General features: G+C 35.4%; 1 protein-coding gene across 7 annotated transcripts in view; it reads right to left on the bottom strand.

Annotated features, from left to right (window-relative positions):
* Nucleotides 1-15,116, bottom strand: part of LOC120627573 (nesprin-1) — a 233,921-nt gene that overhangs the window by 205,674 nt on the left and 13,131 nt on the right. For all 7 annotated transcript variants that reach the window (XM_039895576.1, XM_039895578.1, XM_039895577.1 and 4 more), the window contains exon 2: nt 10,154-10,688. In XM_039895576.1, coding sequence (XP_039751510.1) covers nt 10,154-10,637 — 484 coding nt within the window. In that variant the 5' untranslated portion in view covers nt 10,638-10,688. The remainder of the gene's footprint in view (nt 1-10,153; nt 10,689-15,116) is intronic.

Below are 15,116 nucleotides of genomic sequence, written 5' to 3'. Positions count from 1 at the left end.
AACAAAATCAGACGCAGACGAAGTCGCGGGTAACAGCTAGTATAACTATAATATATTATGAAATTACCCATAATTCTTTTAAACTACTAAAAATCATATACAACATTTATAAATATGTAAATATATAACATATAACATCCTCAATTTATATGAAATACACAAATAATTAAAATAACACACTTAAAATGATCCGCTTCAGCGATGTTCGGCTGATAAAGACAAATTATGATCCCCCACTAGTTTATGAATTTTTGAATAAGAAAAAAAATAGGATGTCCGTTTTATAGTGCACATAAATATTAAATCTTGCATCCTGGAGATGAAAGTAGGTGAGGTTGCTACTATTTGTCCTGAAAACCGCATATGAAGCTTTTTTGTTAAGCTGGCAACCTATTTACAAAATGAATAGTGTGCTAACTAATAATATTCGGACTTGTGATAAGTGAAAGGCACGCGCGTCGTTATTTCGGGTAATGCCGACCTATAAACGGGTACGAATTGAATGCTGAATGAACGAAGGATTTCCTGGAACCAACTCTCAACATGATATTGTGAAATCGGATACGTTTATTATGAAAATGAAGCTTAATTTGCTATAGTCCGCGAAAGCAGGAGAATCTGTAATCTTCGGCAATGTACCCTCTTCGCACGTTTTTTTTTTGTTGTTTGTTTTTTTTACTCCGAAACCGGAGCATCCTCAGGAGATGTTGACTTAACAATGAATAATTATATGACTATATGTTAAATGACTTAACAATAATTCATTGTAAAGTCAACATCTCCTGAGGATGCTCCGGATGAATGCCAGTTGTGGAAATCGAACCCACGGCCTTGGACTCAGAAAGCAGGGTGGCTGCTGCCCACTGCGCCAATCGGCCGTCATTACCATATAAAGCTACTTGGCGTTTTTCGTAATAAAAAATAATTCGTTATCATACACTCATTGCGAGCTTTATTTATGATGAACATAATAATATATAAATCACTTACATATATATAATACTTAACGATAAAACTTACTATTAGTGTCAAAAAATTATTAAATTACAATTTGATATAAATTTGACTTGAAATCTTTGATTATAATTATTATTTCCTAATCAATTTCATTTTTTATTGTTTATTTTAATTTTTTCGAACGAGTGTTAATGTTATTCAAACTTATTGTGACCCACAATTCCAAATAAATTATTATTTTTATTATTATTATCTAACACTCAGATTAGCGGCAGAATGCAGCATAGCGATAGTACTTTCCCGGAGGAGCTCTGTCACAAAATATTACTAGATTATCTGGTCACATCGTTAAATGACGCTTAATAAAAACGCACTTTAGCATATATAAAAAAGCCTTCAATCAAATGCACATAGTTGTGAACGCGTGATATCAAAACGCGCGTTAATTAAACAGCTTTTAATCCCTCGGCAGTACAGAAACTGTGACCGACAAAAAAAAATAAAGATTGCGATTCGGCTTCGGGATGTTTGATGGTTGTTAGCGACATTTATTATGACACTCATGACGTCACTGTGTTGGCGGGTGACGTCAGCAGAATCAGCTGGATCAGAAATATCTTAGATCTCAGTGTGAGAGATAACAGATGCTGCTATTAATAGTAATGAATTAATACTAGAGAATATTCGAAGCATTCTAGAGTTCTAGAAGTCGACGTAGCGGCGCCTCGTTTATGCTTATGATGTTCATAATAATTGTATGTTATACAAACATATATAATTTACTTGTTTGTGTAACTTGTAATTACTGAAATAAGTGCTATGCCGTTTTCGTACACCATTAAAGCATTAATCCTACTTATATTATAAATGTGAAAGTGTGCATCTTTGTTACTCAAGCAAAAAGGAAACAGATTAGTTGGATAGAAGCAGGCGTTACTTTGCCGAAATCCATGATACATGAAAATTAAGCTTAGTTAGCTATACTTCGCGAAAAGGAGGAGATTCTGTATGGTGTAATTTATAATTTCTTCAATACACCACACCAAACAGATCTTCGGCAATGTACCCTCTATGCACGTTTCGCTCCGAAACCGGAGTATGTGGGATTGAAGACATTTTAATTACACCATACAGATTCTACTACTTTTCGCGGAGTATAGCAAAATTAAGCTTATTGTTTATAATATGAACAGATTTGGATGATATTTTGGATGCATATAGCCTTAGACTTGGAAAAGAACATAAGCTACCTTTTATCCCGATCCCTGAAGTAGTTCCCGAGGAAAATTGGTTACAAGCTAAGCCGCGGGCAGATAGCTTTGAAATATGGTATGCATGTCACCTATGCTATGGAAAAGTACTTTCTATACCGATCTCTCACATAGTTTAACGAGCGAAGCTTTGGACTTAATTCTGAAGTCGCCGGCAGAAGCTTGTATTTTATTAAAACGAAGTTAGCTTTAAAAAGTTAGAGGTGTGCGTTAGAAGTGCGGTGCATTTGAACGAACTCAGTGGCACCCTATGGGAGGTGGATACCTTACTGTACAGTGTGACGATTTTAATCTTCACCTAACCTAGTTATTGTTTTTCTGTACTTAAATAAACTTACATGAACCTTTACGCAGTGTTATGACGGCAGAGACGGCTGTTCTTCCCATCAATTATCTGATGACCCGTGATAACCCGTTCACTGCTCCCCTATTACCTTATTTAATTTTAATTATTTTATTTATGTTTGAAGATTTTTTTTTCATATTTAATTTATTACATTTATATTGGTAGTTACTTATTTATTTATTTGTGTTTAGTTACAAATATTGTTGTATATATCTTTATATATATATATTTCTTGTGTGCGTGTGTATGTCATTGAACTCTTCCTAAACTGCTGGACCGATTTGAATGAATTTTTGGTACGCGTTTGGGTGGCACCCTGGATGGTTTAGTTTACTGTTATATATATTTATTTAAGTAATGAAATATTTATTTTATGGGTATATGTGTATATGCACCACCTAAGCATTTTCTGTATTTGTTATCTTCGCTATTGGTTGCCTGGAAGAAATCGCTATGAAGCGATCAGGGCCGTGAATTTTTAGAAACGCCAACATTCGCATGTGTGAATGTGACCTATTTGGCTAGATAAACTAGATTCGTCACCGGGGTATGTAGAAATGCATATTTTAGAGTTGAATACGCAGCTTGCCGATTGATTTGTATACAATTGCTCTAACCAGGTTGCTTCTTAAATATTTTCTAATGACAATGTGAGATGGTGATAACAAAAAGAACACCCGGCTAAGTTTGTTGTGGGCTTCTTCTTAGACCAGGGCGCGATCGGAACCCTCGTAGCTTTAGTTTTAAGTTTACGATTGTAGTTATCGCCATCACTACTCACTGCTATGTACACATTTTGTATATATTCAACGCAACAAAAGTGCCATCTATGTGCCTATTTGAATAAAGAAATATTTGACTTTGAAATATTTGACTTTACATCAATTCGACGTAAACAATAAATCTACTATGCGTAGATTTATAATTTTACAAAGCAGTGAAAATACCTATACATCTCGCTCAAAGCGACAAAGATGACATATCTAATTAAAAAAAAATACAAAAAAAACCGACTAAACAAAAGTACCTAGGAAATAAATCAACTTCAACAGGTCATAGCTTGACCACAGTAACAAAACTTTTTTTTTTTTAAATTTATACAGATATCAAGATCAGCAGTGAGAATGTGGCTTTCTGTAAGGTAAATCTTTTGCTCAGAAGGAAAAGAAAAAAACCAAAAGAATGTTATTATGAAATTCACTTCACCACTGCGTTTAGATGCTATTAAAGTTATTAGGATATTGGGTGTTTCAATGTTGACGATAAGCTTTTTTTTAATTCCTCTTCAAGTTAGCCCTTGACTGCAAACTCACTAAGTGATGATGCAGTCTAAGATGGTAGCAGGCGAACCTGTTAGCGAGTATGGCATCCTAATAGTCATACGCTTAATCGGTTTCGACGCGTCATCGCGCCGGAACACTAAATCGCTTAGCGGCACGTCTTTATCGGTAGGGTGGTAACCAGCCACGGCCAAAGCCTCCCACCAGACCAGACCGGAGAACATTTGGAAATTAAAAATTCCCAAATTGGCCCTGCCGAGATTCGAACCCGGGTCAACATACTTGAATTCACAGCGTTCACCGTTCCGCCAGGGAGGTCGTGAAAGCATCCTAACTGTTTCGGAATCTTTTATAGAGTATTTAAAGCATTAGAGTAGATAAAGACAAGAAGTTGAAAATAACTATTCGACATTTAATATATAACAACATAAGAATTAAAAACCAACAGAAACCGTGTACAAGTCTAATATTGAAGCATCAAAAACCTCCGCTTTATTACTTTCTCGAACGAGTTAGTAACTTCATAACATTTAGCTGTTAACAGTATTAGCTATTACCTCTAATGTTTTAAACGTTTACCATAAAATGGGTAAATGGGAAAATGTTTGTGAGCTAGCAACACTTCGCGGGTGTGAAGCGAGACGCGGGCGATGCGTTTTCACAGTTTTTTGACACAATTAACTGCATGCAATAAGCATGAATGAGGGTTCTGTACGTTCTGTGATAACGACATTCATTTTAGCACAGGGATAATAACAACATGCCTCATATCTCCCCTTAATCCTATAGCCGCATTACTATAATATAAAGACTATTTAGTGCTGTAGTTTTTGTGAATTAAATAACGATTTCGCTGTCTGCTTGGCCAAAAGCCAGGGGGGTAGAGGACAAGGCATCGACGCCACTAATGTGTATATACATATGCCTATGAGTATATTATTTACAGTCCAATGTATTATTTTTATATACAAGTTAAAATAGGCGCTTATTTACCCCAACGGCTAAGTCTTTGCTAGACTCAAAGGGGCAATAGGGCCAGCATTTTGGGTACCATGCCCATAAGTGAACGAAAGTGAAGTGAAGATGGCTTATATTTATTGTAAATACTACTGTTGCCCGCGACTTCGTCTGCGTTTGATTTTGTTTTTAAAGTATTCAAGTAAGCCTTAAATGAGGGGTTTGCAGCTGTCCGCAGATGAGTTCTGTCCTCTATCTACAACCACATTTAACAGGTCTACACAAAGTTTGGGCAAAATTAAACACATATTATAAACTCTATAGTACAAAATAATTATTTAAATCGGTTATAATTTGTCGGAGTTATGGTGTAAAATCGACAAACACTCATCCTCTCTCCCAAAGGAACCGAGCATAATGTCGAGATGTAAATTATCCTATATTACTTCTAACACTTCCAAGAATATGTGTACAAAGTTTCATGAGGATCGGTTAAGTAGTTTTCGCATGAAAGCGTAACAAACTAATTTACATTGACTTTTATAATATTAAGTAGGGATTAATGTTAGTATTTAATTATTATCATGTGTTTACAAATTGGAATTATATTTAACCTAAATATAAAATTAAAAGTCAAAATCAAAACTTTTACGAGAACGCAGAATAAAAGTTTGTATGGGACAAATTTACCTATTTTACGGGCACGTTTTGTCTGGGTCCGCTCGGAGGCTTCGGCTACTTACCTACCGATAAAAGCGAGACGCAAATCATTTAAGACTTCCGGAACAATGCCGTGTAGAAACCGATATACCAACCCTAACTGTCATGCAGATAACAGGTTCGCTCTTATATTGAGTGCCTGAACCTACGGTAGAGTCACCACAAACACACCTGACGTTGAAAAAGTGTTTACATTATAAACACTTTTTCAACGTCATAGGCCTGCGAGGAAACACCGATACACGTAATGCTCAGATACAAAAGAGTAGCAGAAGCACTTGCATACCTTGGCTTCTGTGAAACGCTCCCTGAAGCACTCGGCGACCTGGGCGACTTATAATATAAGAATAATAATAATAATAATAATCTCTTTATTTCAGGCAAAGCCAAAGTAATACATTTAAAATAACAATATTAGAGAAAAGAAAAAGAAATAATTAACAATATACATTATCGAAATAAAATTAAAATTGCAGTATAAATTGATTAAAATGGCATGTCATAAATTTAAAATTAAAATTAAAAAGACAAAAAACATATATTAAATATTACAATAAATAATAAGAACTTATAAAGCTTCCGGAATCAGCTCGCAATAGTGATTCAGAAGAAAGCACGTCAACAGCACTACGTGCAACAGACGGTTCGGGCAAACTAAGTACGGACACAAGCCCAGTAAACACGGAAGAAGGAAAAGAAATCGGCCTGTCTGTGATAAACTAATTTTAAATTTTTAAACGTTTTCAAAATTAATAGCATTCGGTAGTAGTGTTTTTAAGTACGCAGTTTTGTTGTGAATATTTATATGGCTAGTTATGTAATGCGGAGGGAAGAAAATCATGTTTATTCATATCAAATAATCAAAAAATAAAATGATATTAAATATTTTATACAAAGAAGTAGATGAAGACCAACGAAGAGATTGAACGATTGTAAGAAAGAAGAGAAGCACGTAAAAGGAGTGGTTATATGCGGAATCGTGAAAGAAGAAGACATACTGTGCCTATCCCACTTAGTATGGGATATGAACACACAGCAAGAAGTATAATGAATATGATCACAGAGTCACTTCTGATTTTTTTCAAGTAATATATAATTTATGGACGAAGCTACTGGTCCACCTGAGAATAAGGGGTAAACCATCGTCTATAAACAGGGATATAAACACTAAACATGCCAGGAACATGTCCTTTAAAGTGTCGTCCTGTGTCATTCAACCTGAAGCGTGGATGCCTGTTCTAAAATCAAATCAGATGAAAATATACGGTCTAGATGCGGAATACAACAAAACATTATGGCCGTGTGACTGTGAAACGGATTTCGCAAGAGGAAGCGCGGTCACATCTGGCACAAGGTGGCTGATCTCACCAGTTCAGTGTTACAACTCTTACGTGTGCATCCCGATACATTAGCGATGTTTATTTTGGACTGCTACAATGTTCCCTGTGTTTTTATGATGGATTGAGAGTTCGAACAGACGTGTTCAAACGAGAATCGCCAATAGGAATGGTTTGAAATTCCCGGGAATGTGGTTTACTAATAACATGGAATTTGTTTATCTCTCTCAAGCTGCAAGCTATTTTAATATGTGTAATTCTAATTGTGTTTTTCGAAAAGTGTACTTTTTTTCTTTTTTGGGTTTTTCTTTTGTGTTTTACGTCAATAGAAATCTAAGAGGTCACATATGGCCAAGTCTGTTGGACTCGTATACCTAGATCTTACGATTCTTTCCTTTTAAGATAATATAACTGGTGGTCAAGATGTTCGTGGTATTCGTGTAGTTTTAACTTTACGAATGTAGTTATTACCATCTTCTCACTATAATGGCTGTCATCAGCCATATGGCGTATGCAGTTTCTTTGACCTTATCTTCAGCTACTTATACTATGACAATATTATAATGGCTGATGATGGCGTATGTAGTTTCGCATCAAAAGTGGCTTTAATAAAGAAAGTTTTGTCTTTGACCTTATCTTCTGCTACTTACACTATGACAATATTATAAGGGCTGATGTTGGCGTATGTAGTATCGCTTCAAAAGTGGCTTTAATAAAGAAAGTTTTGTCTTTGACCTTATCTTCTTCTACTTACACTACGCATATACGCATAATAGCCTTAAGAATCATGATGAGATCTGGAAGACTTTCACTCTTGGACATATGTATCTATGAAATTAGGAAAAAAGATCTATATCCACGGTTTTTCCTGCATATGTCCTCACAAAGTCTTATCATTACCTCAACACATTTTTCATTTTAAAAAAAAACCTGATTTTAAAAAGTAAATTTATCATTTCTGTTCTGGTCGGTATAACATTTCTTAAGACAAATCATAGCAGTTTAATCAAAAGTTTAGCCTAGTCAATGACCTGATTTAAGCCTACGTCAAGATGGCTACGGGCCAGATTAACACGAGATTTAAATTAAAAAAATCTTAAAATAATACTGCTACGAAATGTTTAATAAGATTATGAAATGTTTATTCCACTTGTAGATGTATGTTCTAGTCACAAAACTTTAGAGAAGTAGTACATAGTCTACGAGTTGCTTATTATTCTTTTGATAAATATATCTAAATGAAGTCATCTTATACTAAACTTAATTGTACGGTAGTTTTAGTAGTAGAAGAGCTTTTTATGACAGAACTAGTTCTGAAAAGAAGGTACTATCGCCATGCTCATTTCTGCCGCCGAACAGCATTATCAAGAATTTTGATTGGTGGAGTATCTTCCAAAAAGAGACAAAAGTACGTTTCCGCCTTATTGGATCCCGTTTGTTGGTGATTGTATGTAAAAGTAATCACTTAATTTCATTAAAATTTGGTTTAGATCTGAAGAGCATCTTCAGAATTATCAGCAGATTAGGTCCACAAAATGCAGGAAAATGCTCACTTTTGATTCATACTCAGAATCGGTCGGTTTATGTTAAAGAGTTTGAGCTCGCGATCGCAATTTGCAGAACTAAATCGTAAATACCACTGAATTTTTAACCATGACTTTTCCTCCATGAACAAATTATGCTCATAGTAACAGTATTTTTTACTTTCTGGTACAACCAGTACAATCACTTGATTGACAGACGCACTTCAGGTCTCTCGTGTTCGGAACGGATTGACACCGCGTCCGCCACCTCGTGACGCCTCCGAAATTATCGCTCTTGGCTTTCGACCAAGGACTAATTTGCTTTACATAAACTGCTAGACTTTTAAACCTAAATACTAAACCTATTTTCAATTTCATAAATAGTATCTAAATCATATTCTTCATTATTTTGGGTATTGGTTATGTAGAAAACACGAAATGTATTTATCTCAGGTTACATTTAAAGAGTACAGATTTTTTTTGTTGGCAAATCTGAACTTTAATTCAATGCAAAGAAGATTTATTTTACTCCTATGTGTAATTATTTTCATACTTGAAAACGACTTCTCGATTGCGAGCAAATCTTGTACTAAGTATCAGTACTGTAAGTATTTTGCACATATCTCCGATACAGATAAACGTACGAAATGCATCTAAAAACATTTCGTACGTTTATCGAGGGTGTAATTATGTTGCAATCTCCAATACAAAGTAGGTAGGTCGCGCGGAGTGTAGGTAATTATTTTATCAATAGAAATAGAAATAGAACTAGAAAATATTTACTAGAAAAACTCAGTACAATAAATCTTTGGAATCCTGATCCTGAGAATCGGGTCTAGTTTCCATAATGCTTTAGCTTGTATAGTTACTTTGCTTATAGTATGAACGTTAGATCAAAAATAGCAGGTATTCAGACTAATTTTATCACTTCTTCCCAAAAATGCTTGATTTCAAGTATTTATCGATAACGAACTGAACTTAAATATTATAAAATAAACGATCCCTAATGAGAATATTTAATAATGACAATAATAAGTCAATTCTCAGTCTGGTTACAGCGCCCTCACATGGTCCCATTTCAAATGAATACATTAGGTTGGCATTCTCTCTTGAAAGTATAAAAATCTATATGATATTGTAATAGAATTGTAATTGAATTAATAAATAAATGAATAAAAGAAGGAAATTTGGTGCTTTACATCTTTTAAGTTCTTCATAATATAGTTCCTACTATGGACATGAGATGGACTTTTAAGGTGTTTGTTAACAAAGGATCTCAGCTAAAGTTGGAATAGATCCACAAGGCTTATTAACGTGCCGAAACATCTAAATCGTTATGCAGTGTTTTATCAAGCTCTGGCATCTGAAAGTTTCCACCAGTTCAAACGTAACAAACTTAGGACAAAACACTGTATATTTAATGACATTGACCACGTTTCGTATTAAAGCCTAAAGAGTCTAAACTCGTTTATATAAGCTAAGTAATAAGATCAGAACCTTATAATGAAGCCAGCCTAGAATGCCTTTAATTAATTATAGTGCACCAAATATCATGTTTAATTTGTTTGCTCGTAACAAAGCATGCTTTAATAAGCTTTTTTCCGAATAATAATTACTAACTTTGTATCGGAATTATTGTAATTATCGCTACCATTTAGTTTCTTTTCACTTTTATAAAAGAGTTAATAAATTGTTTTGATTTTAATTCAACATTCAACATGAATTTTACATAGTAGAAAATATAAACAAATTTATCACATACCTTGTAAAAGCTGAATAGTCGCTTGGTACTCGGCAAGTTTCTCGTCCACATAACCTTCTTGAGACTGATTGGCAATGATTTCAGCGGTCGACGGACCTCTCTCCTCATCCTCCTCATAAATCATTGGTCGTGGTGGTGGAGGGGGCTCTAACGGCGCTCCAGCATAATCATACTCTCTGACGGGCTCATATGGTGAAGAGTAATAGTACTCAGGACTCTGTCCTAGAGTCGGAGACATTGGGTATGGGGATATAGAGAAATGGGAGCTTGGGGATGGAGAATGATGCCTTAAATGTGGCGAGTGTAATGGGCGGAACGGTTTAGGGGATGGGTGAACTGGGGGTGGTGACACAAGTGCTGTCGAGTGTCGAGGCCCAGATATTAGCGGAGGCGGGCTTGGTGCCCATGGTGATGGAGGGCGATAGTTGAGTGGGGAAGGGGGACCAGGCGGTCTGGCTCGACCGCGTCCTGGTGGCTGCGACATATTGCGGATTGATTCCTGTCAACCCGGTGTGTCACGCCTTAATCTGCATCGCTGTAACAAAGAAACAGCTGGTTATTGAGATTGACCTTGAATTAAAACCAGACTTTTATCATTATGAACCCACTTCAGACCTAATAAGGTGCACAAGGTTCACCTCAGAATGAGAGGGGTTAAGACCGTAGTCTGCTCAGGAGCCCAAGTGCGAATTGGTAGACTACATACACCTATGAGAATATTATGGGGAATCCTCAGAGATGCATTTTCTCCCGCAATGTTTTTCGTCACCGTTAAAGCAAGTGATTTTTATTTGTATAAAACGCATATCCGAAAACCTAGTTTGTGATCTTATTCCAACTTTCTTCATCACTACGTCATCATCTGCCTTAGCTTATTAATGTCCAGCTACTGATAACTGGACTCCTTATTGATAAGGATAGAGAGATTTAGAGTTTAGATATTCACATGTAGTACAAATTACCACGGTTATATCAATTTCCTCAATCCAGACTGGTGAAAAGTAACACAACAATAATAAGCCTGACGAAAATTAAAGCCACTGATTGAACAATATAACAATAAGACCAACGAAGCAGTTATTCTAGGAGCATAGAAGAAGATAATTAATTGAGAAAATAACTCACAAAATTTAATTTAACCATACAGCTCTATAAAAACAACAATAAAAGGTTTCTTCTTGAATCGAGGAAATGATGAATAAGAAAAAACCAGGCATTTAGAATACCTGGTTAAAGACACAAAAATTAATGACCAAAAAGCTCTCCAACCAAGTAAACCCGAAATGAAATAAATAACTACTTCGGTAAACTTCATTCCATTTTCTGTCACAAATATTTATTCCAGCCATTTTTATGGTGTCCCGTGCGTGCACGGTAAGGCAAAACGAAGTAGTTAATTCTTTGGTTGCGTGCAATAAGCAATGCGTTCTTTCCCAAATAAGGGAGACGCCATCTTTTGGTAAACGTCAAGCACAAACTCCAGAATGATGTTTTGAGTTCGGAATGTTTGCTAAAGGTTGAGCCCTATAGATTGAAGAAAAATTTAACTAAAAAGAAGAATTCCAAAAAAAAAGATTTTTCGAATAGTACCGTAAAGCGGGGTAAATAATTGTCTATTAGACAGAGCTCGTCCAGGTGGAATATCTACTACTTCTGTCAGTCCTGTGCCTGATCTCTTTCAGGTCATGTCGGATTTACCGTTTCTTTAAACTATGATAGTGAGGAATGGAGGATGCACCAGTGTTTGCGCACCCTTATGCATCAAAATATCTTCCACATCGTTGACAAATCTCCCTTGAGATAGACAACCGTGGCCGAAATAGATCAGGGAAACTGTGTGTTTATTTTATCTTTGTAAAGGTAAACAAGTTCAAATGCTTTCTCTAACACTGCATAAAATTTAACTCGATGTATAAGACTAAGACCACAGTCGAGATGGTAAGATCTCTTAGGTGTGTTACTCAACGGTCGCGTGCTAAATCTATTTTAAGCGAGCCCTACAGAAAAGGGTTACCTTACGAACGGAACTGGAACTCAAATAAAGCAGATGCCTGTAAATTTACGAGCTTCAAATTGGTTATTAAGTGCATCGTTGCAGATACCAATGAGTTTATCGTGCAGGTTAGTAATTTACATTACCTATTCGGTTAGGTTTACTTTTCTTAGTTTGAGTGACCTACTTGAAACTATAAAAGCTTTTATGATTTGACACAAATTAGTACACACACAGACCAGATGTTTAGCTATTGTCTAATTATACTTAGGTATGCATGGCACAGTCGAAGTCACATCAAATCTTACTTTATTGATGCACATCTACAAAACGTTCTTTTGAAAGATACAAACAATCCATATTATATAGATGCTCTTTCCGTAAACGTCCGTAAAAAGTTTCCGTAAAAAAATGAAATAAAGGTAAATCACCTTACTCTCTCATAAGGCATACGGAGAGCGGGCATGCGGCGCTCTCTGTGCTTCTACTACCATCTACTATCTACATCGCAATCTAGCCCCAAAGTGAGCGTAGCCTGTGTTATGGGTACTAAAATGACTGATGAATATATTAATATTAAATACATATATATATCCCTCCCTACTAATATTATAAATGTCAATGTAAGTTTGTTTGTTACGCTTTTACGCAAAAACGACTTAACCCATCCTCATGAAACTCTGTACACATATTTTTGGAAGTGTTAGAAGTAATATAGGATACTTTTTATCCCGACATTAAGCTCGGTTCCTTTGGAAAAGGGGATGAAAGTGTTTTTCGATTTTACACCATAACTCTGACAAATTATAACCGATCTAAATAATTGTTTATGTACTATAGAGGTTATGTGTATTTAATTATGCCCAAACTTTGTGTAAATCTGATCAATGTGGTTGGAGATTGTGGACAGAATTATTATAAACAGATAACAGACATCCAGACACTGAAAAACATTCAAGTTCATCACACAAACATTTTCCTTGGACTCAGAAAGCAGGGTTACTGCCCACTGCGCCAATCGGCCGGTAAACCCACCGTTGAGAGAGGCCGTTAGTCAAGCCGTGGACTGTCAAAGGCTGTTGATGATGATGATGAGGCAGTTCTTACTTGTAATCGAATAAAACAAAATTAAATCAGCAATCGTCATTTTATTCAAGGTCTACAATTTCTGCGTGATGTTGGTGGTGCAAATAATGTTACTAAAGTTGTTTTTATAAATGTTTAAAAATAGTAGACCTACAGATAAAACCTTGACGCTGCAGCCATTGCATCGACAGTTTGAAAGACATAACTGTTAAATAAATTATGTTGGATACATGCCAGAACTCTAAGAAGCGTCTTCTAAAAATTCTGGAGCCATGTCATATTGTTCATTGGATGAATTAAAGATTGTTTCTCGTCAAACTTGTGTTAGGAAGAGTAATAAGCGATTAAGGGGGGATTTATTGCCACATTAAGGGCTATAAAATAAACCGTTAATAACAAAACCATAAGACCTTTTTTCTGAATTGGCTGACTTTCATTTTTACTGTTTAATCTATAGCGAGAGCTAGATAGATCTTATGGTGATTTCTAATTTTTTATCATATTATTATTAGCTGTCGTACTGTAACTATCTAACTGTTTAATTAATTGAAACCATAAGATAGTAAAAACTGTAATGTATTCAATGAATTAACCGTGTGTCACACGTCGTTGTTCGCAATTTGCAATGTATTTCGATCACAAAATTTATTTTAATATTTTTCTGTTTCCCTCTTTATAGCTTCCATTGAAGTCTTTATATTCCCTCTGTGCCAATGTCTACTTATTGCTGTTCAATACATTTTTCCGTTGTCGCTATGAATGGCGTTTTCTAAGTCTTCCTATATCAGTAGCACTGTACACCTTTTTTTTTATTTTAGGTTACCATAACCTTATTTATTAGATCATACTCTAATGGTCTATTACTGAGTTGTATATTATATTATATGTTTAACAATCAAAAATGTAATACAGCTTCTTTACTCTTTACTAGTTGTAAAGAATACCTGATAATTTCTTCTCTATTCTCATATTGGATTATTATATTTTGTAATTTGACCATTTTCAAATTATCAGATTTGAAAAGATCTCTCATGCCTTAATAGTCCACACAGTCTATACAGATCTCGGTATAGTCAACGACCTTTATAAAAGAACACAAGATGGCTTCCGTCCAGACGGTCACAAGCTTCGCAAAAAACTATCGGAGCACACGCTTCTCTGGCTTCCGTCCAATCATATTATTACGATGGGACAACCCCACGACGTCAATACTAGACTTGATGAGTTAATTCGGGTAACTGGGTTACAAAAACTTTTGAATAAATTCAAGTATTTCAATGATCATTAAGTCTTAGTAATTGTACATTGTCAAGTCAACAATCCTGAAGATGCTCTGGTGTCAGAAATAAAAAAAATATAAATACAATAGACCAAGTTACAGCATCCTTACAACTTACTCTATGCTGAAAATGAAATTAATTGGTTGCTAAGTAAGGTTGTGAAAGAAGGGCAAAAAGGCAAACACACAAATATTTGGTTCTTGATCAAGGTATGACGACGTTATGTCACCGTGAAAACATTGTGTGACCACACATCCCATTTTCTAACACAAATACATTAAATTTAAAAGGACATTTACCCTAAAGACGCCACCACATAAATCAATTCGCATAACGCTATTACCTAACACCTCATTTCATAATCTTAACAATTAAGCCTGGAAAGCCAGTTGCCAAGTTTCATACAATCTGTGTGACGGAGACACAGCAGGTGAGGCGAGTAATAATATCCAAGAGTCTTCTGCTAATGTTTATTTAATTATTATTACTACGAAATGTGTCCTTGCACTACTAAAAATAAAATAAATCAGTAATCAGAATAGTTAGGATTTGAGGTGTGATATGCGATCCCAGAAGAAAAACTACATGTGTATGTACGTGTGCT

Source organism: Pararge aegeria, chromosome 11 (assembly GCF_905163445.1).
Source record: "Pararge aegeria chromosome 11, ilParAegt1.1, whole genome shotgun sequence".
NCBI classification, from domain to species: Eukaryota; Metazoa; Arthropoda; class Insecta; order Lepidoptera; family Nymphalidae; genus Pararge; species Pararge aegeria.
The sequence above is the reverse complement of the archived record's forward strand: the minus strand, read 5'-3'. Positions and strand labels throughout refer to the sequence as shown.